The 26,909-nt window shown below is 42.6% G+C and overlaps 1 protein-coding gene across 4 annotated transcripts in view; it reads left to right on the top strand.

The window, feature by feature from the left end:
* The window catches only part of KIF16B (kinesin family member 16B), a 315,626-nt gene that overhangs the window by 175,166 nt on the left and 113,551 nt on the right, over window positions 1–26,909 (top strand). For all 4 annotated transcript variants that reach the window (XM_032142462.1, XM_032142463.1, XM_058433013.1 and 1 more), the window contains exons 16-17: window positions 6,397–6,479; window positions 7,942–8,030. In XM_032142462.1, the coding sequence (XP_031998353.1) occupies window positions 6,397–6,479; window positions 7,942–8,030 (172 nt within the window). The remainder of the gene's footprint in view (window positions 1–6,396; window positions 6,480–7,941; window positions 8,031–26,909) is intronic.

Below are 26,909 nucleotides of genomic sequence, written 5' to 3' on the forward strand. Positions count from 1 at the left end.
TCCATGAGTTCTCATTGTTCAATTCCCACCTATGAGTGAGAACATGCGGTGTTTGGTTTTTTGTCCTTGCGATAGTTTACTGAGAATGATGTTTTCCAGTTTCATCCATGTCCCTACAAAGGACACGAACTCATCATTTTTTATGGCTGCATAGTATTCCATGGTGTATATGTGCCACATTTTCTTAATCCAGTCTATCGTTGTTGGACATTTGGGTTGGTTCCAACTCTTTGCTATTGTGAATAGTGCTGCAATAAACATACGTGTGCATGTGTCTTTATAGCAGCATGATTTATAGTCCTTTGGGTATATACCCAGTAATGGGATGGCTGGGTCAAATGGTATTTCTAGTTCAAGATCCCTGAGGAATCGCCACACTGACTTCCACAATGGTTGAACTAGTTTACAGTCCCACCAACAGTGTAAAAGTGTTCCTATTTCTCCACATCCTCTCCAGCACCTGTTGTTTCCTGATTTTTTAATGATGGCCATTCTAACTGGTGTGAGATGGTATCTCACTGTGGTTTTGATTTGCATTTCTCTGATGGCCAGTGATGATGAGCATTTCTTCATGTGTTTTTTGGCTGCGTAAATGTCTTCTTTTGAGAAGTGTCTGTTCATGTCCTCTGCCCACTTTTTGATGGGGTTGTTTGTTTTTTTCTTGTAAATTTGTTTGAGTTCATTGTAGATTCTGGATATTAGCCCTTTGTCAGATGAGTAGGTTGCAAAAATTTTCTCCCATTCTGTAGGTTGCCTGTTCACTCTGATGATAGTTTCTTTTGCTGTGCAGAAGCTCTTTAGTTTAATGAGATCCCATTTGTCGATTTTGGCTTTTGTTGCCATTGCTTTTGGTGTTTTAGACATGAAGTCCTTGCCCACGCCTATGTCCTGAATGGTATTGCCTAGGTTTTCTTGTAGGATTTTAATGGTTTTAGGTCTAACATATAAGTCTTTAATCCATCTTGAATTAATTTTTGTATAAGGTGTAAGGAAGGGATCCAGTTTCAGCTTTCTACATATGGCTAGCCAGTTTTCCCAGCACCATTTATTAAATAGGGAATCCTTTCCCCATTTCTTGTTTTTGTCAGGTTTGTCAAAGATCAGATAGTTGTAGCTATGCGGCGTCATTTCTGAGGGCTCTGTTCTGTTCCATTGATCTATATCTCTGTTGTGGTACCAGTACCATGCTGTTTTGGTTACTGTAGCCTTGTAGTATAGTTTAAAGTCAGGTAGCGTGATGCCTCCAGCTTTGTTCTTTTGGCTTAGGATTGACTTGGCGATGCGGGCTCTTTTTTGGTTCCATATGAACTTTAAAGTAGTTTTTTCCAATTCTGTGAAGAAAGTCATTGGTAGCTTGATGGGGATGGCATTGAATCTATAAATGACCTTGGGCAGTATGGCCATTTTCACGATATTGATTCTTCCAACCCATGAGCATGGAATGTTCTTCCATTTGTTTGTATCCTCTTTTATTTCATTGAGCAGTGGTTTGTAGTTCTCCTTGAAGAGGTCCTTCACATCCCTTGTAAGTTGGATTCCTAGGTATTTTATTCTCTTTGAAGCAATTGTGAATGGGAGTTCACTCATGATTTGGCTCTCTGTTTGTCTGTTATTGGTGTACAAGAATGCTTGTGATTTTTGTACATTAATTTTGTATCCTGAGACTTTGCTGAAGTTGCTAATCAGCTTAAGGAGATTTTGGGCTGAGACAATGGGGTTTTCTAGATATACAATCATGTCATCTGCAAACAGGGACAATTTGACTTCCTCTTTTCCTAGTTGAATACCCTTTATTTCCTTCTCCTGCCTGATTGCTCTGGCCAGAACTTCCAGCACTATGTTGAATAGGAGCGGTGAGAGAGGGCATCCCTGTCTTGTGCCAGTTTTCAGAGGGAATGCTTCCAGTTTTTGCCCATTCAGTATGATATTGGCTGTGGGTTTGTCATAGATAGCTCTTATTATTTTGAGATACGTCCCATCAATACCTAATTTATTGAGAGTTTTTAGCATGAAGGGTTGTTGAATTTTGTCAAAGGCCTTTTCTGCATCTATTGAGATAATCATGTGGTTTTTGTCTTTGGTTCTGTTTATATGCTGGATTACATTTATTGATTTGCGTATGTTGAACCAGCCTTGCATCCCAGGGATGAAGCCCACTTGATCATGGTGGATAAGCCTTTTGATGTGCTGCTGGATTCGGTTTGCCAGTATTTTATTGAGGATTTTTGCATCAATGTTCATCAAGGATATTGGTCTGAAATTCTCTTTTTTGGTTATGTCTCTGCCAGGTTTTGGTATCAGGACGATGCTGGCTTCATAAAATGTGTTAGGGAGGATTCCCTCTTTTTCTATCGATTGGAATAGTTTCAGAAGGAATGGTACCAGTTCCTCCTTGTACCTCTGGTAGAATTCGGCTGTGAATCCATCAGGTCCTGGACTCTTTTTGGTTGGTAAGCTATTGATTATTGCCACAATTTCAGAACCTGTTATTGGTCTATTCAGAGATTCAACTTCTTCCTGGTTTAGTCTTGGGAGGGTGTATTTGTCGAGGAATTTATCCATTTCTTCTAGATTTTCTAGTTTATTTGCATAGAGGTGTTTGTAGTATTCTCTGATGCTAGATTGTATTTCTGTGGGATCGGTGGTGATATCCCCTTTTTCGTTTTTTATTGCATCTATTTGATTCTTCTCTCTTTTCTTCTTTATTAGTCTTGCTAGCGGTCCATCAATTTTGTTGATCTTTTCAAAAAACCAGCTCCTGGATTCATTAATTTTTTGAAGGGTTTTTTGTGTCTCTATTTCCTTCAGTTCTGCTCTGATTTTAGTTATTTCTAGCCTTCTGCTAGCTTTTGAATGTGTTTGCTCTTGCTTTTCTAGTTCTTTTAATTGTGATGTTAGGGTGTCAATTTTGGATCTTTCCTGCTTTCTCTTGTGGGCATTTAGTGCTATAAATTTCCCTCTACACACTGCTTTGAATGTGTCCCAGAGATTCTGGTATGTTGTATCTTTGTCCTCGTTGGTTTCAAAGAACATCTTTATTTCTGCCTTCATTTCATTATGTACCCAATAGTCATTCAGGAGCAGGTTGTTCAGTTTCCATGTAGTTGAGCGGTTTTGAGTGAGTTTCTTAATCCTGAGTTCTAGTTTGATTGCACTGTGGTCTGAGAGACAGTTTGTTATAATTTCTGTTCTTTTACATTTGCTGAGGAGAGCTTTACTTCCAACTATGTGGTCAATTTTGGAATAGGTGTGGTGTGGTGCTGAAAAAAATGTATATTCTGTTGACTTGGGGTGGAGAGTTCTGTAGATGTCTATTAGGTCCGCTTTATGTAGAGCTGAGTTCAATTCCTGGATATCCTTGTTAACTTTCTGTCTCGTTGATCTGTCTAATGTTGACAGTGGGGTGTTAAAATCTCCCATTATTATTGTGTGGGAGTTTAAGTCCCTTTGTAGGTCACTGAGGACTTGCTTTATGAATCTGGGTGCTCCTGTGTTGGGTGCATATATATTTAGGATAGTTAGCTCTTCTTGTTGAATTGATCCCTTTACCATGATGTAATGGCCTTCTTTGTCTCTTTTGATCTTTGTTGGTTTAAAGTCTATTTTATCAGAGACTAGGATTGCAACCCCTGCCTTTTTTTGTTTTCCAGTTGCTTGATAGATCTTCCTCCATCGCTTTATTTTGAGTCTATGTGTGTCTCTGCACGTGAGATGGGTTTCCTGAATACAGCACACTGATGGGTCCTGACTCCTTATCCAGTTTGCCAGTCTGTGTCTTTTGATTGGAGCATTTAGCCCATTGACATTTAACATTAATGTTGTTATGTGTGAATCTGATCCTGTCATTGTGATGTTAGTTGGTTATTTTGCTCGTTAGTTGCTATTGTTTCTTCCTAGCCTCGATGGTCTTTACAATTTGGCATGTTTTTGCAGTGGCTGGTACCGGTTGTTCCTTTCCATGTTTAGTGCTTCCTTCAGGAGCTCTTTTAGGGCAGGCCTGGTGGTGACAGAATCACTCAGCGTTTGCTTTTCTGTAAAGTATTTTATTTCTCCTTCACTTATGAAGCTTAGTTTGGCGGGATACCAAATTCTGGGTTGAAAATTCTTTTCTTTAAGAATGTTGAATATCGGCCCCCACTCTCTTCTGGCTTGTAGAGTTTCTGCCGAGAGATCAGCTGTTAGTCTGATGGGCTTCCCTTTGTGGGTAACCCGACCTTTCTCTCTGGCTGCCCTTAACATTTTTTCCTTCATTTCAACTTTGGTGAATCTGACAATTATGTGTCTTGGAGTTGCCCTTCTCGAGGAGTATCTTTGTGGCGTTCTCTGTATTTCCTGAATCTGAATGCTGGCCTGCCTTGCTAGATTGGGGAAGTTCTCCTGGATAATATCTTGCAGAGTGTTTTCCAACTTGGTTCCATTCTCCCCATCATTTTCAGGTACACCAATCAGACGTAGGTTTGGTCTTTTCACATAGTCCCAAATTTCTCGGAGGCTTTGTTCATTTCTTTTTATTCTTTTTTCTCTAAACTTCCCTTCTCTCTTCATTTCATTCATTTCATCTTCCATCAGTGATACCCTTTCTTCCAGTTGATCGCATCTGCTACTGAGGCTTCTGCAATCTTCGCGTAGTTCTCGAAACTTGGCTTTCAGCTCCATCAGCTCCTTTAAGCCCTTCTCTCCATTGGTTATTCTAGTTATCCATTCTTCTAATATTTTTTCAAAGTTTTTAACTTCTTTGCTATTGTTTTGAATTTCCTCTCGTAGCTCAGAGTAGTTTGATCGTCTGAAGCCTTCTTCTCTCAACTCATCAAAGTCATCCTCCATCCAGCTTTGTTCCGTTGCTGGTGAGGAACTGCGTTCCTTTGGAGGAGGAGAGGTGCTCTGTTTTTTAGAGTTTCCAGTTTTTTTGTTCTGTTTTTTCCCCATCTTTGTGGTTTTATCTACTTTTGGTTTTTGATGATGGTGATGTACAGATGGGTTTTTGGTGTGGATGTCCTTTCTGTTTGTTAGTTTTCCTTCTACCAGACAGGACCCTCAGCTGCAGGTCTGTTGGAGTTTACTAGAGGTCCACTCCAGACCCTGTTTGGCTGGGTGTCAGCAGCGGTGGCTGCAGAACAGCAGATTTTCGTGAGACCACAAATTCAGCTGTCTGATAGTTCGTCTGAAAGTTTTGTCTCAGAGGAGTACCCGGTTGAATGAGGTGTCAGTCTGTCCCTACTGGGGGGGTGCCTCCCAGTTAGGCTGCTCAGGGGTGAGGGACCCACTTTAGGAGGCAGTCTGTCCGTTCTCAGATCTCCAGCTGCGTGCTGGGAGAACCACTACTCTCTTCAAAGCTGTCAGTCAGACAGGGACCTTTAAGTCTGTGGAGGTTCTTGCTGAGTTTTTGTTTGTCTGTGCCCTGCCCCCAGAGGTGGAGCCTACAGAGGCAGGCAGGCCTCCTTGAGCTGTGGTGGGCTCCACCCAGTTCGAGCTTCCTGGCTGCTTTGTTTACCTAAGCAAGCCTGGGCAATGGCGGGCGCCCCTCCCTCAGCCTCGCTGCCGCCTTGCAGCTTGATCTCAGACTGCTGTGCTAGCAATCAGTGAGACTCCGTGGGCACAGGACCCTCCGAGCCAGGTGCGGGACACAATCTCCTAGTGTGCCGTTTTCCAGGCCCGTTGGAAAAGCACAGTATTGGGGTGGGACTGAGCCGATATTCCAGGTGCCGTCTGTTTCCCCTTTCTTTGACTAGGAAAGGGAACTCCCTGACCCCTTGCGCTTTCCGAGTGAGGTAATGCCTCGCCCTGCTTCGGCTCGCGCACAGTGCGCTTCACCGACTGTCCTGCACCCACTGTTAGGCACTCCCTAGTGAGATGAAACCGGTACCTCAAGCAGAAATGCAGAAATCATCCGTCTTCTGTGTCGCTGGGGCTGGGAGCTGGAGACCGGAGCTGTTCCTATTCGGCCGTCTTGGCTCCACCCCTGAAAGCACTTCTCTTTTGAGATTTCTACTTTTACTGGTATCAATAAACATTCCTAAAGTTGTGACCATATGCTTTGCTTGATATTACATCTCTTTGGAGAACTGGTTTCCTTTTTTCTTCCAGACAATCAAAAGTCTAATTATATGTCTGTTAAGTTTTAAATCTCATAATATGCTGTAATGCTTAGATTCATCACTTATGCTGGATATTATGGATATGAGGATATTATGTGTGTTGTGATGCTCAGCTGTAAAAATAAAGGTATTTCCAGGTTTGAAATTGTCTTAAGTAAGCAGACTTTTGAGACTACAGTTTTCCCTTATTATTTTATAATACGCTGGAAACTACATTTCAACAGTAGAATTCCATGTTATGATAGTGGCAACTGACCACACTGCTTACTCTAAATTTATTACTGCTTTTGTGTGTTCTCAGGTGCTGTGATTCTCTTGGGAAGAACCAATATGTTTCGCTTTAACCATCCAAAGGAAGCCGCCAAGCTCAGGGAGAAGAGGAAGGTGAGGGACACGGCGTCTCTAGGAGGGAACCACTGATCGGATGTGGGCATGAGTGGGTGGTGGTCACTCTGGTTCCAACCTTTTGACTTTCTGGGGTGCAGAACCATGGAAAAGTAGTTCTGTGATCTGGATTGATTCTAGGGAGATTGTTTCCCAGCAGATGATTGGCTGATGAAGTAAGAGCAAGCAAGTAAATTCTAGAGCAGACAAGGAGAAACTGCTCCTCCTAGATCCTTCTCTTCAGCCTTCCACCCTTCCCACCAAGGAATTGGGCATCATTTTGCATTAGGTGGAGAGTGACTTCCCCTAATCAGCATCTGTTAGGGATTAACCCAACACTGGAATCACATTAATCCAAAATCAGCCACAGTAAACAGATTTTTCATTGAGGTGGGAAGCGAGAGCAGGGGTGGGTTTAGGACAACTGGGAAAGACTTAGGTTGGAAGGGGACATCTAAAGGGCAGTTTAAGTGCTGACGGGGAAGGAGCTAAGGACCAGAGAAAGAAAGAAAGAAATCTGTTCAGGGACATCATGGCTGGTCCTTAGACTGAAGAAAATAATAAAGGCTACAGCTAACATTTCTATGAGCCAGGAATGGTGCTAAACTTGTACATATATTCTGTCTCTTTATCTGTACAGCAGCTGTTAATACCCCCATGCTGTCACCCCCAGGTCAAGATGAGAAACAGACCAAGAGCAACTCTCCCTAACTTGTTCTGTAGCCAGCAAGTGGGGAGCTTTGGCTGCAGTACTGACTTGAATACCAGAAGCGTTTGCCCTTGACCACTGGTTACCCAGCCTCTCATTTCTGTCTCCTTTATAAGGGATGCCCGAGGTTGCCAGTGCCCTAGATGGAAAATAACAAGAAAGCTGCAAACCTCGGCCTTCTCCTGGGTGGCTTTTTCCAGCCAGCGGAGCCTCTTATCTGCTCCAGCCCAGGGTCTCCCTAGAGGGTCCTTTTTGGTACACAGTTTCAGAGGAACAGAGGGAAAAAACATGTTTGCCAATAGCTTCCCATGGAAGCAAAATAGGTCAAGCTCTTACTTTTGGTCTCCCTTCACCCCTCCTGCCTTCATCTTTATCGCTTTGTAAGTGTGAGTGAATATCGCTGATTACAGGAGATTGCTGCCTGCCAGGTAATGGAGGATGGCAAAGATATTGTGACCCCTTTCCTCGACTTTAACTGGCAGGGGAGACCAACTGGGTTGTGGAATTCCTGATGAATTTCCCCAGCCCTAGAAGCCAAGGTCCTGCTGTACTTAGCAGAAGGCTTGGGTTTGAAATGTATCAGGGCCTTACTGCCCATGATCTGCTTTCCTCAGATAGACCAGTTAATTGTGGTGCGTGTTAATTAGGAGCATGTGCACCTCATTGTCTCTCACATGTTGGAAGCAATGAGTCCAGAGCAGTGGCCTTTTCTTCTCTGCTAAGGTAACCACTCTGCCCTGTGTCTGCCCTTAGAGTGGCCTTCTGTCCTCCTTCAGCTTGTCCATGACCGACCTCTCGAAGTCCCGTGAGAACCTGTCTGCAGTCATGCTGTATAACCCTGGGTAAGTGAACAGCAGCATCTCCTTCCCTGTGATGATCACTTTTGCATTTATTGTGCCAACTCCATTATAGTCACAAGATAAAAATAAAACTTCTGCAACGGCGCCTCCTTATCAAATCAGCCACTGTCATTTTCTGAGTTCCTTTCCAGTCCTCACTATATATGTGCATAATTTTACTTAGTTATAATCACAACATAAACAGTTTTGCGTTTTCTGATTTTTCGCTTAACAGCATAATAAGCATTAGTGAGGGTTGTTACAAGCTTCATTATCATTTTCATAACTGTCTAATATTTTAGAGTTGGCACTTTGATTACTCAGTGCATGATCCCTTTGGCTTACGCACTTTTATCTCATTTTATAAATTATAATAACAGAGGCAGCCTGATTCTTAGGCCATCCAATAGAGCAGGAAATTATCTTCACCTCTTCAAACACTAGGGGACTGCTGAGAGCACAAATGAGAGTGTTTTAAATTGACTTAGTGGCTGGGGGACCTTGGACAGTCAGCTTAACTCATGTCCTTAGTGGCTTCATCAGTAAAATGACAGTGATAATGAAAATGCCTAAAAACAGGGAACTTTGAGGGCCCTTTTCGGTTGTGTGAGGTTCCATAATTTTATCTTTCCTACCAGGATAATCTCATGTAAAATAATAGGGGTAAATCAAATGGCTGAACAAGTGAGAAAAAAGTAACAAGAACAACATTTTCTAGAACTGTCATTTATTTAGTAGTTACTATATGCCAGGCACTATGTTAAGCACCTTGAATCCGTGATCTTTTAATTCTCACAAACCTATTCCCATTTTACATATGGGGAAATGTTTACACATTTGCTTTCCGTCAGTTTCATAGTCAGAGCTGAGGCATGCATCCAGGTCTATCTGATTCCATCACTCATGCTTTGATTATGTCACCTCCTGCAGTTGGGGGACTGGTTCCATTTTCCATTGCTCCCTCACCCCCAACCCTGGGATTTCTCACAAACATCGAGCCGTGTGCTGAAAGCCATTCACTGCTTCAGCCCAAGCCAGTGTTCTGGTTTGTGGAAAGCAGATACCTACAAGGAATTTCTTCTGTGTCATAGGAGGGATCTTTGATCACATTTCTGGATTCCACATTTTATGGGCCAGCAAACTGAAGCCCAAATCCGACACCTGCCTGAACTTAAGAAAAAAAGCCAGTAGTACAGCACTGTGGCTGTGGACTCCTGGGCACACCCCCCTTCCCTGCTGCTTTCCAGGATTTTCTGGAAGCACTTGACTCCCTTGTGTCAGCCTTTGTCTTTCCTATGTGGTCTTTCCATTTTGTTACATGGTCATTGAGGAAAGTTGTGCTCATTAAATAATTCTGTCCTGAAATAAGCCATATCAATCAGACCTCTGAAATGGGAGAACACTCTCAGAGCAACTAAATGATAAGTACTTCAGAGGCACGTTTTGTCATAGGTCTTTAATTCCTTGCAGCAGTTTTAGCAGTTTCCTTTTATTGTGACTGAGATGGAATCACTCATGTTTAAGTTTAATATAATACACAGATCTTTAGTGTTAATTTCAGCTAAAATAGTGTGATCCCATCTGTTAAATATTGTTTGTCTAGTTAAACTGTGATATGAAGAATGCTGGCTTGGTTGTGTCTCCTGGCCCAGGACCCAGTTAGTTAATCCTGGAATCCAGGTACTGCCGTTATTATCCTCCACAGTGGTGGTACCTTTTAATTTGAAGCCATTTGCTAATGTAATATGGGTATTCAATGGCTTTGAAAACCAAAACGTGATCTTCACTCAGCCTTTACTTTGAGCACGGGGTCACTAGCCATGGGCCCCTCTTTGCCTTACACATACCCATGGTATGGAAGTCTTTCTGTTTTCTCCCTAAAACACAGGAGAAAGTGTAGTTCTCTTAAAAGTAATGCCATTTTTTGTTTTTAGTTTTTAAGTTCAAATAGTTTTTCTCAGTGTTTACAAAATGCAGGTCAAAGTTACTAGTTTTCGTCCTCAAAACTTTTAGTGACTTTCCATGGTCTAAAAAATAAAGTCCCAGCCTGCACCCCGTCACTCGGGCTGTCCACTGTCTGTGCTCGTCTCCAGACCTCTCTCCAGGTGCTCTGAGCTCCAGCTTCCTGCTGTTGTTTTTATTGCTCAGTCACATGTGGACTAGCCTGTGCCTCTGGGGCTTTTCCTTAGCTAGTTCCAGAGCCTGGGATGCATTTTCGCCTGGCTACCTACTCGTCGTCCAGGGCATAGTACAGACGAACTCTGCTGTGGAAGCTATTCCTGACTTTCTTCCCCACAACCAAAAATCAATGTCTCTTCTTCCCTGTACATTGCTCCATTTCTTTCCTCCTTATTTTGTCTTCTTTGCAACATATATTCATCTGTCAGCAAATCTTCTCTGAATGCCTCCTATGAACCAGTCAGGATTCTAGGACGGGGGCACCATTGCCAGTAATCCTGAGAAGGTCAGCTTGCATGCTTGTTGGAGGAGAGACACAATCAACAGATAATTTAAAAATAAATCCAGGAAGTGAAAATGAAATGAAATCAAATGTCTTAGGACAGTGTTTGATGGAGTGGTCAGGAATGGCTTCCTGAAGAAGGGATGTTGGGTCTAAGACTTGTATGGAGAGAAAATGACACTCATAAAACAGAAAGAGGGAGAATGGGAAGCATTGAGACAGAAGGGGAAAGCAAGTGTGGTGGCATCAAAATGAGAAGTGAAGAGAGGACCAGAGTAGATGGGATATAGTAAGCAAGAAGAAGAGTGGTACAAGTGAGGGTGGCGGGGGTCAAGGGCCAGCCAGTGTAGGGCCGTGCAGGCAATTGGAAGGGGTTTGACTGTTTTTTAAGAGAACTGGCAAACCACTAGAATGATTTAAGCAAGAGAGTAAGCTGAGGATGTACTTAATACAAATATTAGGATGTACGCCATTTGGAGAATGTGGCATAGAAGCAGGAGGCCATTTAGAAAGCTATTTCCTTAGTCCAAGTGAAAGGTAACAGTGGCTTGGATCTGCACTTTAGCCTTAGAAGTGGAGCAAAGTAGAATCAAGGAATTACAAGTGACTCCCAGGATTCAGGTTTAAACAGCTGCTGCAGGTGGTACAATCTTCCCTGAGATGGAGGAGACAGGGAAGACAGGCCTGGGCTAGCAGTCGGTTAAGAACTCTGCTTATATATACTTCCTATTAGAATGGAAGCTTTTTAAGGTCAGGGGCCTTGTGTTATTCTTTTCTGTATAAGGTGTCATTCACATAACATGCTTAATAAAAATTTTGTAAACAGATTAAGAATAAAATTTTAGTAAGACACATGAGTCCCTTTGGGAAAGGCTTTTAAAATTTCTTTGGGCATGGATGGTCCAAATACTGGAATGAGACATATTATGCAGAGGAATGTGGTTTTGTGGCCTAATCTGTCTGCCTAATCCCAGGGGATACTGCAAGTCCCAGGGGATACTGCAGTTACTTGAATAATCTCAAAATCATGTTCAGGATCTTTAAGCCATAGGTGGGAAGAGGGCCTCATCTTGAAATGAAGAACTAGGCCAAGGCAATCAGAGAATTCAGGAGAAGCAATCTGTTTTAGACTGAATTACAGTTGGTTCTGGATGCATCTGACGCTACCATTATGCAGCCTGTTGACCTAACTTCAAGTACACATTTTCTCTCTGCTACCCCTTGCATTACTCACTGATACAAATTCAAATAAAAATTATTTAATACTTCATCATACTTTCTTTCTCTCTGGTTCCCAGGCCCCTTTAACTTGCCACCTGCTGTAGAAAGTAATTGCCCAGGAATTTTAGGTGCCGGAGGGGTGGGTTTCCAGGACCAAATCTTCAGTTAGCATTCTTCCCCATGGTAATGACTTTTAAGTGTACCGTTCAGTAGTGTGAAGTGCATTGACATTACTGTGCAACCAGTTTCATCTTGCAAAACTAAAACTCCGTACTCATTAAATATAACTTCCATTCCCTCCTTCCCCCAAACTTCTGACAATCAGCACACAACTTTTGTCTCCATGAATTTAACCACTTAAGTAGAATCACTGGTGTGTCCTCTTCTCACTGGCTTATTTCACTTAGCATAATGTCTTTAGTTAATGTTCATCCACCATATAGCATGTGTCAGAATTTCCTTTCTTTTTGTGGCCAAATAATATTCCATTTTATGGATATACCACATTTTGTTTATCCATTCATCTGTTGATGGACTCTTTGTTTTCACCTTTTGGCTATTGTGAATAATGCTGTATGAACATGGGTGTCCAACTATCTGAGTCCTTGTTTTCAACTCTTGTGAGTATATACCCAGAAGTGGAATTGCTGGATCATATGGCAGCCTTATTTTTAATTTTCAAGGAACTGCTATGCTATTTTCCACAACAGCTGCACCATTTTGAATTCCCACCAACAGGGCCCAAGGGTTCCAGTTTCTCCATATCCTCACCAGCACTTGTGATTTTCTGTTTTTATAGTACACATCAAAGTGTGTGTGAGGCAGTATCTTATTGTATTCTTTTTATCTTTATTTTCTTCTTCTATTTTCTCAAGAGTGTTCATTGTTGAAAATGGTGTTTAAAAATATAGAAAGAAAATCTCAAAATGTAGTTTCCCTGGTAAGTATAGTAAATAAATGATTAATGTAAATCTAACCTGGATGGATTTCCCGATGATTACATGACCTCTCTCATGTTCTGCCAAGTTCAGTTCAACTAGCTCATTTGCATGTTTCTCAAAACCCAGTCAGTCCAAGGAGTGCCTGTTGCCAAGGAGCAGCATGATCATTCATCTTTGCATTGAAAGGCATTGCTCTGACTTCTCAGGAACTGGCTGGGCAGCACAAGCCCTGGAGAAGCTCACAAGGATTCTAGAGGTGAGGGCCTGAACTGAGGCAGCAGTGGGAGGAACCTGGAAGGGTGAGCTGTAGAGATAGTCAGGGCAGGAAGTCATGAGGTTTGGATGATGAATTGGATATGGGATGTAATGAAGGAAAAGATGTTGACTTCCAGTTTCTGGCTTCAGTAACTTATTGGGTGCTACATGCCACCCAGCTGAAACAGAAATATGGGAGGAGGAGGAGCAGGTTGTCAAGAGGAAGGGAGGATAATGAGTACAACCTTGAAAAACTAGGCCCTGGGCCTTGAACTTTCTCCAGTAAGTGACTATGACTCCGTCAGCGATCAGACACCCCATGGGAAAAGCTCGGGTTTGTGTGGCCTGTCAAGGTGGTATTTCTCCACTTGGAAGATGAAGGCAGATCCCCCTGTTGAATAAAATAGATGTTCACAGCCCTGCCGTTTTACCTCATTCATTCAGTGGTGCTTGAGGGCCCATCATTTGTCCAGCCCTGTGCTGAGGCTTGAGTGATTGAGACAGACCAAGGCTCAGTTATCTCAGAGCATGATTTAGTGAACAGTGAAGACACTTGTAAAGCCTGTCAGAAAGCAGGACAGTGGTAGTATTATCTTTGCACATGCCAGACTTGGATGAGTTTGAAGGTCTTTAAATTAGGGAAAGCCGCACAACCCCATACCCATGCTCCCAATGCATTGCATCTCATTGTAAGTCACCTCCTAGGGCACCTACATAGTCACCAAACCCTGTGAGCAGTCTTGTAGCTTCAGCAGGTGACCAAGTCCTGCCGAGAAGTGCGGAGTCTGGAGACCCTTAAGCCCATATTTGCCTTGTCACCTCTCCAGGACCAGTTTTAACAGGAATCAAAAGCATTGATGGCACCTCCTACTCAAATAGACTTGTTTCAGAGCTTTCTTCTGCTCTTTATTACTTGCCCTCTCTTAGGCCAAACTAGGGGCTGACTCTCTTAACTGTTGTGTAATACAAAGCAGATGTCTATTGAATGTTTGCTTCCCTGCCCGCCCCAGCATACACAAACACAAACACGCCTCCTGGCCTCCTCCTTCTCTGTGCTAAGCCCTCCTGCTGGCTTCTGCCTAACAATGCTGGGACTCCCCTCCCTTGCCCAGGTCCCTGTGAAGCCGCCTGCTTTCCTGTCGGTTGATAACAGTCATCACCCACTCTGTCCCCTGGGAATTTTTTTCCTTCTGCAATTGGCTCCACACGAGTACTTCCTAGCACTCTTACTCTTGTTGCCCCCCACCTTCAGCAAGTATATAGGGATCTTTCACTCTAGGAAATCTTGTTGTCCATCACTACCAAAGAACATGTAGGACAGATTTTTTGTCCTTAAATGGACAATGTGGTCAGTACATGAGGAGCAGCAAATGTTGCAGAGCTCCGATTGGCATGGTTCCCACTGTGTTTCCTGACTTTCTCTATCTGATGGCACAGGGAAGACTCGTGGGCCTGTCCCTGGAGTCCTGTCCCTGCCATGAACCTGAGGAAGGAGCTCACCACACCTCCTTAGCCCTTCCTGGTCACCCCCTCCTCCTCTTCTCAGTGTCTGACCTGTCCCCTCAGTACCTACCAGGTGGTGACTTCCAAGCGTCAACCTGATCATCTCTGACTTTGTTCTCCGATGTTACTTTCAGTCACTTTCCACCCGGAACTTCATCCTGTGGTTTACGTGGGTCACACCTTTCTCCAGGCCTCTGCATCTGTAACACTGTCTGTGACGCCTTCCCCCTCTTCTTCCCTTGGCCAGTCCTCTTCCTCTTTTGAGCTGAGCACAGAGTCATGTCTTCAGGAAGCTTTCTGTGCATTTCCAGTTGGAGCTAAGTGCTTCCTGTGTATCCTCTCGCAGGCATTTTGTGCATTCCTGTATCTTAGCTCTTTCCAAATTCGTTCATTTGATGTTTGTGTATTTAATTGATGTAGGCTTCTTGAGGGCAGGCACTATGCTTCATTTATCTTTGAATCTCCAGAAGACCCCACAGAGTGGGCACCTCACAAATACTCATTGAGCTGTAGGTTTTGGCCAGCACATGTGCTCTCAGCACAAAGGATGTGTCTGCCCTCTCACAGGTCTGCCCAGGTCTTTTGTCAGTGGTCCCTGTGCACTGTTTCCTATCTCCGCATTACTTGGCCCCTATCTTTTTTAGTCTGTCACCCACACAGATGTGTTTCTACACGTTTGGTCGCATTACAATTACCATACCTCTTGGTTTCTTTGGTATTGTGTAGACCTGAGTATGTTTTTGCAATTGACTAAAAAATTGCTGCATAGTACTCAGTTTTTTCCAGAACAAAGCTCTCCAAAAGAATGACGGGTTTGCAAATTATTGTATCCAGTAAGCTCCAAGTTATCTTCAGAGCAATGTGATTTTTGTCTTTGTTCAGCAGGCCATCTACTAATTTTCTAAACAGCCCATGTCTAAAAAATACCCTGTGCTCTGAATTATAATAAGATTTGCAGTTTTAAAAGCAAAGTTCTTGTTCCCCAAGAACATTGTATCAGCCCGACAGGGCATGTAGAGTTGGAACATAGTTTGGGAAATTACTGCTGGCCCACACCTCAAGCTCCCTGGAAGCCGTGATTTGTACGCACACATGCGTGATACTTGGTGCCAGAGAATTTTTGGATTAGGCAGAGAAGCCTGGTGACTTCCTTTGGGAGTTAGTTCCACATTGGAGAGATGCCCAGCCAGGGTCTTTGCCAGGAGATAATTTTCCTGCAGGGGAAACATTCCTCCTCAGCTGGTGCAGCGTCTTTAAGAAGAAACCAAGCCGACTGCTCAAGCCTCCTCTGCCTTGCTTTGAGACTGCAAACAGGCAGCTAATTTGGCAAGATGCAGAGGCTTTCACAGCTTCTTGAAAAGTGCTCAAAGCAAAATTAGATAACTTCCAAGCTCATTTCAGTCTTGAAAATAAAAGAATTTTTCACTGGCGCATTAGCCTCCTCTGAGCACTAACCAGTGGTGAGCCCATTTAAATGGATGTATTTGAATAATTAAATTCTAAAGAGGAGAAACACCTAGCTTTCAAACCCAGTTAGACTAAAAAATATCAAAAATCAGAATCAAACCTGTATCTGGTGAGCCATTGAAGGAGCCTCATCCCAAGGAGTGCAGCAGCCTGAGGGGGTTTGGTTAGCATCAGGCCAGTGCAGACCCAGCAGCCATGGAAGGCCCCTAACTCAGAGGATGGTCTGAAGTTACCGATGATCAAGGAAGAAGATGAATGAGTAATACTTAAATGTATCTTTTACTTTAATGTGTTCATTATGGGAAATTTAGAAATCACAAGCAAAAAAAAAAAAGGACTACAGTTAACATGCTACTATACCTTCTAGCCCATACCTCTATTTCTTCCACTGTCCATCTCTCTGTCTCTGCCTCTCCGTGTGTAGATGTACACACACATTTATATATGTACACACATTTGTATATATACATTTATATTTTATATCTTTTACCAAGATGGATTAATATTGGACTTGAGAGTTTTTTGCACTAATTTTTTTCTTTCATAAATTTTTTTCCATTATTTTAATGTCCGTATGATATTCCATTGTATGACTATTCCATACCTCAGTGCTCCCCAGCCTTTTTGGCACCATGGACCAAGTTTCATGGAAGACAGTTTTTCTAGAGACAGGGACAGAGGAGGGGGATGGATGGTTTCGGGATCAAACTCTTCCACCTCAGATAATTAGGTGAGTCTCATAAGGAGCACGCAACCTAGATCCCTTGTGTGCGGAGTTCATGATAGGGTTTGCGCTCCTATGCAAATCGAATGCTGGTACCAGTCCGCAGCCTGGGAATTGGGGACCCCTGCTGTACCTTATTTAACGTTTATTGGTAGGCATTTTGTTATCTGTTTTTTCACTATCGCAAGTTATTGGGCTGAAGAGCTTTGTAGCTAAATCTTTGTATTTTCTCATGATTAATTCCTCAGCAGGGAGGAAATAGCCGTAGAATTGCAGGCCAGAGTGCATATAGTTTTAAGGTTCTCGATGCATATTCACAAATTATTTTACAGATTGTTTATACATATATCACCACCATTCCCACTGATAGATGAGACTATCCTTTTCATTTTTATTTTTTTTCAAGCTGAAAATGGGCCTTCTTAGAGTGTTGAATATGTCAATATAATTACACCCTCCTAGACACAGTTCTAGGCTGTATTCACAGGCCCTAGAGTCTAGGGAATCTGGCTAACAGTGGCTGTCTCTAAAAGCAAGCCCTGGGCATCCTGGTCATCACCAAAGACTCACCAAACTCCTAATTCGTTCTGTGCTGAGCTACTTACTGTACTAGAATGCTCTATAAGATTAGCATCAGCCTTCCTGGTGCTTTCAGATTAAGAATGGAAATGGATTTCTGGAATGTAAAGCTGGAAAGAACTAGATTCCAAATGAAGAGTTCTGGGATTTGAATACAAAAAGCCAAAGGCACCAAGGGGATAGTGAGGGCTTCTCCTCAGATGACAACATTTGTATGAAAGGAAATAGTTTTGTTTTCCTGCCTGTGTCCCACTCCTTCCCTATTTCTTTCATATCTTCTCCCTTCCCTCCCCTCCCCTCCTTTCCCCTCCCCTCCCCTCCCTTGGCCTCCCCTCCTCTCCCCTTCCTCATCTCCCTTCTGCCTTGACTAAACTGGGAGGATGAATACATCACATTAGGGAGAGAGTAAGAAGACACCAATGACAGGGGTCTGCCCTCTGTTGTGCCGAGCCTTAGCTTTGCTGTCCATGACTGTACACTTCCAGAACACAGACATAGAATCTAGTTTGTTGTTTACTCAGTGCACAGCAGCATACCTGGAACTTAGACGTCTAATAAACATGAACTAAGGGGAATGCACTTTTCCCCTTTGCTTTCTAACAATGTAGAAAGGGCTTCAGAAACAGAATCTGCTGGTAGCTGGAGATATTCTCAACAAGGTTTGCACCTTCACATGAGGTCGTGGTCCCCACTGCGTGTCCTGGGAGGGAGGAAGACCGCATGCTCTTGCAGGCACACTTTTCTCTTTTTGCTCACTCGCTGCTACTTTATAAATTGTCTTATCCTTTTATTTTTCTTGCTCCCCTTGAGCATGGACATTTTATACATGGAGTTGGCAGTATTTATGTTGCTGGTAATCTGGTAGTTAGCCTGTGTTTTAGTTTATGGTTATTTACTGTGTTTATCTCTGCTGGTTTATTTTATTGGGACTTACCATTTTTCAAAAGTTTAGTTTGCCACAAGGCTGGTTTCTTCTCCAGTTTTTGGTCTCAGTTGTCTTGCGTTTTTATGGACCATTTACTAACTTTACAGTTGGCTATAGATTGCCTTCAATAGCTTGTTAAGATACACAATCTTGGGGAACATGTGATGAAAGCAACTGAAAGAAGTGGGCTTCTTCCTCTATTAACTGAGATTAGTGTTAATTACACTTTGCTTTTTTTCCTTTTTGTCCTTGAATATTATTCCACTGTGAGCCACTTCAACTGATGAGCTTCGGGTGCTTTCTGTTTTCAAAGTAGGTGGGGAGATGAGCTCTTAAATTCAAAGAACAATCTGTCTTTATTCAGTTACTTCAGATTATATTGTCTGAGTGGTGGGATGCATTTTGCTTCAGCCATTTTATAACCGCACAATCTAAAACTGAATTGTCAAGGTCAGCTGAGCAAATGAGACTGTTCTGGTGAAATGATGAATGGCAGTTATAAGCAATGGTGGGAGAAAGTAGGTTTCCTCCTAGTCCTACATGGCAGCATGATTTTCCTTGGCAGTAACATATTAACTTGATTACATGTCACCAGCTCTGTAGTTTGTTAACTCATTTGATTAGAACATGTTGCTAATTCAATCAAGGTTTCCAGTTGTACACATTCATTTTTGCTTCTGGATCTTTGCATATGCTATTCTCTCCTCCTAGAACACTTGTCTATTTGTCCACTGGCTCTTCACATGACTAAATCCTACATCGTCTCCAAAATCTCCATGTAAATGTCACTTCCTCAAAGAGGATTTACCAAACCCAGTCCAAATTTTACCTCCTGGGCTACTGATTCATAGCATCCTCTATCTTTTCTTGTTAGCACTTTAAGTAGTTGGTGATTATATCTGTTTGTGCAACTGCCTACTCTTGGTCTCTGTATTTAGTGGTAAGTGAAAGAGTCTGGTTTTTTCAGTACTGTATTCCGACTTCTAAGTAGGTGTTTAAGGGAATAATTCTTGACTGAATGTGTGTATATGTGAACTGTTTCCAGACAAGGAACTTCCATACCCTCCTTTTATCACAGACCATGACTCTTAACCTGCAATGCCTGGCTTCCAAGTCAGTGACACCATATGTTTAGTCACCAGCAGCATCTCCCATATCTCATGACCTAAGGTTAATTGTCATCATTGTTGGAAATAAACTGAAATGAACCACAGATTGATAGAAGCAAAGCAGAAGTAAAACAGTTGCTATAACCAGTGTAGATGAAAAAAATTATTTTAAATAGGTAGTTACTCTCATTATAAAGTGAAATGCTTATTATAAAAAGTAACACATTCAGAAATGAATAAAATAATCACAAGTATTCATAATCTTTTCACCAAGAAAACATGATTGGTTTATATTTGTAATATTTGCTTATATTTTAAGTACATATATTTAAGTTTACATCAAATATTGTAATTATGCATTATATAGAGTATTTAAAAAGAATTGAGATTGCATTAGATATACAGTTTCTACTTTCTAAAAAACATTTAATTGTGTGCTTTTTCTCACGCCATTGAATATGATTCTTCATTTTATGTTTATATCATTATTGATTTAACTTTTGACTAATCATTAAGGACACTCAGAACTATTTCCTTTTTTTTCCATGTAAATTGTTGATAACATTTCAATTAATTCTCTATATAAATCTTGGTCGACTTTGTTATTTTGTCAGCTAAATCCACACCCAGAATTCTTTCTTTGATGGCAGCTGCTGCTTAAATTAAAGCAACATGGGGAGGAATAAGGAGGGAAATGTCAGGGAGAGAAATAAGGAAAGGAAGGAATATACCATTGGGTTGGAGACCTAGAAAAGAAAATGCACCGCAACCGAGAGCTGGGCATGGCGGATAGGCTGGTGCCCCGAGACCTCTGGCAGCCCTGGTCTGGGATACAGAGGCACACATTTTCAGCATTGCCTGGTTAGGTGTGTTGGCATGTTGTCTTTCACACGTGCAGTCTCAGAGGTGTACACATGTGTCAGGTGGACTTGCAAAGCTCTTCACTTCAACAGTATGTCATTGTGGCAGAGGAACTGCGGTGCTTTTTATGAGTCTCTTTTGCATCTTCAAGTTTCCCTTCTCTGTTCTCTCTTTTCCCTCTACCCACAAATGTGCACAGTGTTTCTTTCCTTAAACCAGCCCCTTCTTGGGCCATCCACTGTAGATGTCACCAAAATGGCTTTTCAGGATAATTTCCCATGTACATTTCCAACAATATGAAATTGTGTACATAAATCGTGGTGCATCTATGTTATAGAATTCCATGATATTAAACTATGTTGTAGAATAATGATTTGGTGATTTGTCCAAGGTGTATATTATGAGGAAATGATTAAAAAATAGACTCTCTGGTAGGCTCTTCTCTGTGAGTGCATCTGTATGGTCGGAAAGGCTGAGGGTTGGGAACAAAATAAAGGAGTCATGGTGTAGGACATTTACCTGTGCTTTCTAAATTTTTGGCAGTGAATTATTCTAAACATGAGAGTGTGCAGGATATTAAAGGTTATTTCTTATGGCAAAGAGATGGACATCGGTTGACACCATCACCTCACTCAGGTGGTCTGTAACTCTTTGTCATTGTGTTTCTGGCTGTGAAGCTCATGCCACTGACTTCAAAACACTACCCATACAAATCACTGGTTGAAACCCACTCTGTGCCTTACAGAAAGCCCTCAGGATACACGGTCAGCCAAGGTGGGCATCTCTGTCCTCTGAAAACCCCAGTGGAGGGGGAGACAACCTCTGCCCTCTGTGACCTGAAAGGCCCTGAGTGGTGTCCACCCTAGCTCCCTCTTGGGCCATGATTCTTCTCTTGTGGCCACCCTTCTTTGGTGTCTTCTCCTGTTGGCAACATGTGGTCCTTCTGTACTTCTGTTGTCCTGCACACGTCCCTTCCTGGCCTGTGGCCTGGCTCATCCCTCATGTTGGCACCGGATGCATCTTCATGGCCACTCCCTTCCTTCATGCAGCTCTCTCCTGAATGTCCTCTTCTCAGTCCCTCCTCTTCCCCAGCTTTGTGCTTTTTCATAGTACTTATCTCACGGCATACTTATTATGTATTAGTTAGCTCGACCCCACACTGGTATACAGGTTTATGAGGGAAGAGACTTAATTTCTTTTGCTGAGACCACAGTGCCTAGGATAGTGCCTGGCATGTTGACCAGGTGAATTATGGGTAAGGGAACCACCAGTTCCTGAACGTCCTGCTCCGTGCTGTGATAGAGGACTCATGGGCAGGGGAGACGGAAGAGAAGCTTGCCCAGGAAGGTGCCCTCGAGAGTGTGTCATCTGGACCTTTAATATTCTGCTCACAGTCTAACTTCCCTGTTATTTCTCATCACTTCCCTTTATTTAATCAGAGCAGTAGCCAACTGAGGCTCTGTGCAGCTTCCTTGGTGTACCTCTCATTTGTCTTCCTTCTATTTTTCTTCCACTGGATTTTCCCCCACCACACTATGCTCATCACAATTCTATCCATTTTTCGAGGCCAAGCTCAGACAACACCTCCTCTGCAAGGCTTCCTCTCATCCCTATAAATGCTGTCCCTCCACTCCATCTCCTGTTGAAAACACGCCCTTTCCCACTGGGCTCCTTACATTCTTTGTGATCGATATATGAGCATGTTTTCTTTCACTCTGTTTCACTCACTTAAGAGTACCCAAAGGCACGCTGTCCATTCTTTATTCTACTCAGAGTCCTGCCTGTTCACAACAGGTGCCAGGACAAGTTTTGTTGTATGTGTAGAATGCATGGCTGAAGGAAGTGGAAGGAAAATTATGTGGTGCATTCTTCTGGTTTGTCCAATGGGAAGAGGTATATTTTGTAATGATGGATCATTTTTAACTTTGAGAGGCTCCTTCTGGGATAAAAACTACCATGGTTTGGTTGAGAAGGTGAGATAGAATTCCAGGCTGGGTAGAAGAATGGATGAGGAGTTGAAAGAGGTGGGCTTGAGTCCTGACTCTTAAAAGGAGGTCACCTGGGCCCTCTCTCTCACACCCTATGGGCCTCATTCTCCTGGCCTGTAAAATAGGATGGAGGGGCAGGGGAGGTGGGGTGTGTACGAGTTCAGTGTATGATCTGTCTCAAGTGTCTATCCAGTTCAGACTGCCTGTGATCCTCTGGCTTGATTAGGAAACCCTCTGGGTTTCACATCTATGGTCCTAGCTGTCATTTTCAGAGCAAGTTATACCACTGCTATGAGAAATAGGCCGGGGAGAAAGTTAGTGAAAATGCTTATGATATCAAATTTTATTATTTTTTAAAAAAACAATCCTTGTTTCTTAGGGCACTTTCCATTTGCAATGCAAAAGGCTTAAGACTGGCTCCTTGGAAAGTCTTTAGTGAGTACCTTCTAGACCAGGTATTTGGAAATTTATTAGAAAACCATTCCCAGAGTGCTTTGAATTTTTAAGTTATAAACTCTGACGTTTACTTAAGAGGGTTTAATTTCACAACCTTCTTGGTTAAATTGCATCGTGAGACTTCTTGTCTCCCACCCCCATGTTGATACACACCCCTTGAGTTGTAATTTTATGTAAGCCCGCCTACTGTGGGATACCCTGACACTGATTTGAAAAAAGGGTGAGCGGGAGTGAGTACTGTAGAAATTCCAATTGTCTCTACAAAACAGCTATTCCAGCTTTCTAATGAAAGTTTACCTGAGAGCTAATTCACATAGGAAAGACTTCAAGGCCTTTCCATGAAGAGTTGGAAACCCGATGGATGGCTGGGTTCTTCTTTTCATCAGTCTCCCAGAGCCTACCCTGGGTGAAATAACTGCTTTCTGCTTAGACTTCAAGGGACATCTAGAATGTTAGGGTTCACAAGGCTAGGAAGAAGATTGGATAGGACAAGCACAAACCCCTTCACCCAAATTCAAACATTCTCTTTAGTCTTTACAATCCCCTAGTCTCCATGGGATTTGCTCAGTTGTGAGGTGCTTGAGAAGGCTGAAGTTTCCTAGGGGATGGTAGCATGGTGAAAAGGTCAATCCTAAACCATTGAAGAACCCTCTGTAGTCAGAACCTAAACCCTAGTGAAGCATCAGGGAAAGATGAAACTCCGTCCACTGAGTTCTAGCCCTTTTCTGGTTCTCTGGACTGAGGAATACTACCGAGCATTCCAGGCAAAAGGCCAGGAGTTCTTTCAAAGATGACATATGCTTGATCAGAACTAGCTGCATAATTTGCAGAGTTCAGTACATATTGAAAGTTGGGCCTCTTGTTCTAATATCATCAAGAATTTCAAGATGGCCACAGCAGAGCATCACATATGGGACCTGTCTGAGCACAGGACCCCGTGCAGCTGCATGGGTCACATGCGCATGAAGTGATCCCTATATTTGACAGTAGCCTAAAAGTCACCTAGGAAAAAGCCAGGCCTACGCATTGACCAAGAAGTTTTTCCTTGTCTGGTCATGCGCCCACTGAGATAATAGAGTAATATCCATGCCAGGAACTTTACCAATATGACTATCCCATAGGGAGACCGCCTCTGTTGCCAGGGGGTCTCCCTTCCGTGCATGTTGTGGGCTGGACTCAGCTTCCATTACCCTCCCTATGTACCCGCACTGCAACTGCCTGCTCAAGCCTTGACTGGACCTGGGTAGTCATACTCTGTTTAGAAACTGAAATGACATCATAGGTACAATACGAATCACCATGAAGACACACAAGGATGCAGGTATTTATGCTTTCAGTTCATTTAAATCTTCCTCACTTCTCTGTCCTCCCTCCTTCCTCCCTCCTTCCCTCTTTATGATATAAGCTGAGAAATTCCCACCCCCTCATTTTTTTTATTGCTGATGATAACAGGAAGATTAATTGAAACATGTGCAGTTATACCTAAAAATGGTAGATCTCTTTTAATGTAAAAGAAAAGGCTATCTCTGATTTTAAAAAAATAGGTTGTATGCTGTGCTTTTTTTGTTGGACTTAACACAGTAAGTATACTTCCAAGTGTCATTTTAAAATGCTAAAAACACCTGCAAAAATTACATCCTTTGTGGTTTCCCTTTAATTATAACATTTGGGAAATTAGAATGGGGGGCCATGATAATTCCAGTAAAGTAACATAATGAATTACACATATTTAAAATAAAGCCACCTTCAAATACAATTATTCTTGATGTTCTCTCCTTGATAATGACACACTCACATTTATATTTTACAATCTACTGAGGTTTACTATCCCAGATAATTATCATTGGTTATGGAGATAGGTGCATTTTGGAGTATGATTAGTAAATATGTAATATTTAACAGAAATGATCCAGTGTGAGCAGCAACTCATATCACTGCATATCTAAAAATCTAACTTTGGAATGACTCTCCCCTCATACTGTTTGTGATTTAAGACTGAACATCGTTATGGTATTTTTTGTTTGTTTTTTAAATGTTACTCTTATTTTTGAGGAAACAGGTATCATTATTTACCAAAGGCATTTTGCTTTCAGTAGAAAACAACCAAAGTTTCTACCTGTTTAGAGACTGGTCACAGAAAGAAAATCATGTCTTCATTAAGAATTAAAATGAGAATCTCTCTCTGATTTCTGACTCAGTACTTTACAGTACTACCTTCAGGGGCCAGAGCAACGGCCTCAAGTGCCTGATCTTGACAACTTCCCTTAATGCACATACTTCCCCATCTCCATCCCAATCAGACACTCCAAAGTGAAGGCTTCCCCTGAGCAGGACCTGTGATTTCACCAATCCAGAGACTCTTAGATCCTCCTCCAAGCCAGACCACCCTTCCTCTGCCCGCTGGAGCACTTCTGAGCCTCACTTGGGACCGCTGCCTGTCCCACTTTTTGCCTTTCGCACTCTGCCTGTCCATACAGTTGCCTTCTCCTCCCCTTCCAGACATTTCCTTCTAAGCCTTTCATCATTCTAAGTCATGATGTTATCTTCAGTGATTCTTTGAAACTCACTCATCCTGCAATCTAGTTACTTAAATAGCACTCCCTTCTTCAGCATGGAGACTTTCTTTGATTTCTTACTTTTCCTGTAAGCCTTGTCTTGTCTCCACTTACTTCCCTATCCAATTAAGTCCCTCATCTCCAGCATTTGAGCCATCCACTTCCCAGATCATCAGATGATCCTTCTGTTCTTCCACTTATGTGAGTCCCATTGATTCTAGAACCATTGAGCTATCTCCCTGCCCTAAGCCTATACCTAGATATCTAAGCTCAGTGCAACCGAGAAAAACACATCAACACAGAGATCAGTGCCCCTGTAAATTAATAGTCTCTAAGCTTGAATGATGCCCAGCCAGCCCTTTCTGCTCATTTCCTCCATCAGTTCTCTTGCCCACCGGCCCCTTCATTATTACAAATAATGTTCCTGACTCTTTTACTTCTAACCCTGCTATTATTTCTCCTCACTCTGATGAAGAGGAGTCATTAGGCAGAGGAGCTTGTTCCTGACTCCATAAAGAACACAGGAGTCCTAAGAGAGCAACACCTTTAAATTCCATGTCTGCTTTGCATTCATCCTTTTCTTCTTCCTGTCCCAATGAAAAAACTCCCCTTTTGCTTTCTCAGACTAACTTCCCCTACCTGTACTATGGATCCTATAGGATTAATAGCTAGTATTTATTAAGTTAATAGTGGTTGTGAGTGCTCTCATTGGATCCTCTCACCCACTGAGGACTAGGATTATTTTTGAGCCTGTGTTCAGATGAGGTAATTGAGGCGTAGGCAGGTTGAGAGATTGTCCCTTGGTCATACAGGAGCCAGAATTTGGTCTGGGCTGCACCTATGCCCGAACTCTTGCTCTCAGCTATGGCGCTACCCTTTCCTTTCCTGCCCACTCAGAGACCTCTCTGTCCATCAGATATTCCCAGCCTCTTCCCATTTTTTCACTCAATCTCTTTGTCTCCTGCTTGTTGATACAAGGATTTAAATAGGCACAAGTCTATTTCATCTGTTAAAATGAGCACCCATTCTCCCAAAACCACCACCTCCCCTTTACAACTAAACCTACCAAGAAAGCACTCTACTATATTTACGTTCACCATCTCCAGGTTCCTCTCACTCACTCGTCAGACCTCTGCAGTCCAGCCCCAGCCCAGCAAAGGTCTCTCCAAGATGAACCTCCACGTCATGAAGGTCATTAGGTGCTCCTTGGGCTCTGCATTTTACTTGGCATTGCTGGGTTATTCCATGCTACTGACCTCTTTCTCTTTCTTCAGACACCCTCTTCCCTCTGCTTTCATATGTCTGCCCTTTCCTGATTTTTCTCTGTGTCTCTAACTGCTCACTCCCAGCCTCCTTAGAGGGCCATTTATCTCTGCCCGTCACCGCAAAGTCTGTGATCTTTCTGATTTTGCAGTAAGCTCCTTTATTTTCCTTCTACACATGTGTCCTGGGTAACCTCACCCACTCTTGGGGCTTCAGTTCTTGTCTACATGCCAGTGAAGCCCAAGTCCATACCTTCAGCCTTGATAAGGGCCTGCATACCAGCTCATTGCATGTTTCGTGCTGCCTGCTGGACGTCTCAGTTGGATGACCTTTATAAACATTGGATTCTATATGCGTAAAACTGAGCTTACCTTGAAAGCAGGACAGAGAAGAGATTAAAATTGTGGGCTCTAGAATCAAACTCGATTCTGCCAGTTACTAGTGACATTGCCATTTCTCATGTGTGAAATGGGAACAGTGACCTCACAGGGTCATTGTGAGAATTAAATTCACAGTACCTAGAGCAGTGCCAGGTATGGAGTGAGTCCCCCGTGGTCGTTAGCTTTGGTGAGCG

Source organism: Hylobates moloch, unplaced genomic scaffold (assembly GCF_009828535.3).
Source record: "Hylobates moloch isolate HMO894 unplaced genomic scaffold, HMol_V3 SCAFFOLD_21, whole genome shotgun sequence".
Taxonomy (NCBI): Eukaryota; Metazoa; Chordata; class Mammalia; order Primates; family Hylobatidae; genus Hylobates; species Hylobates moloch.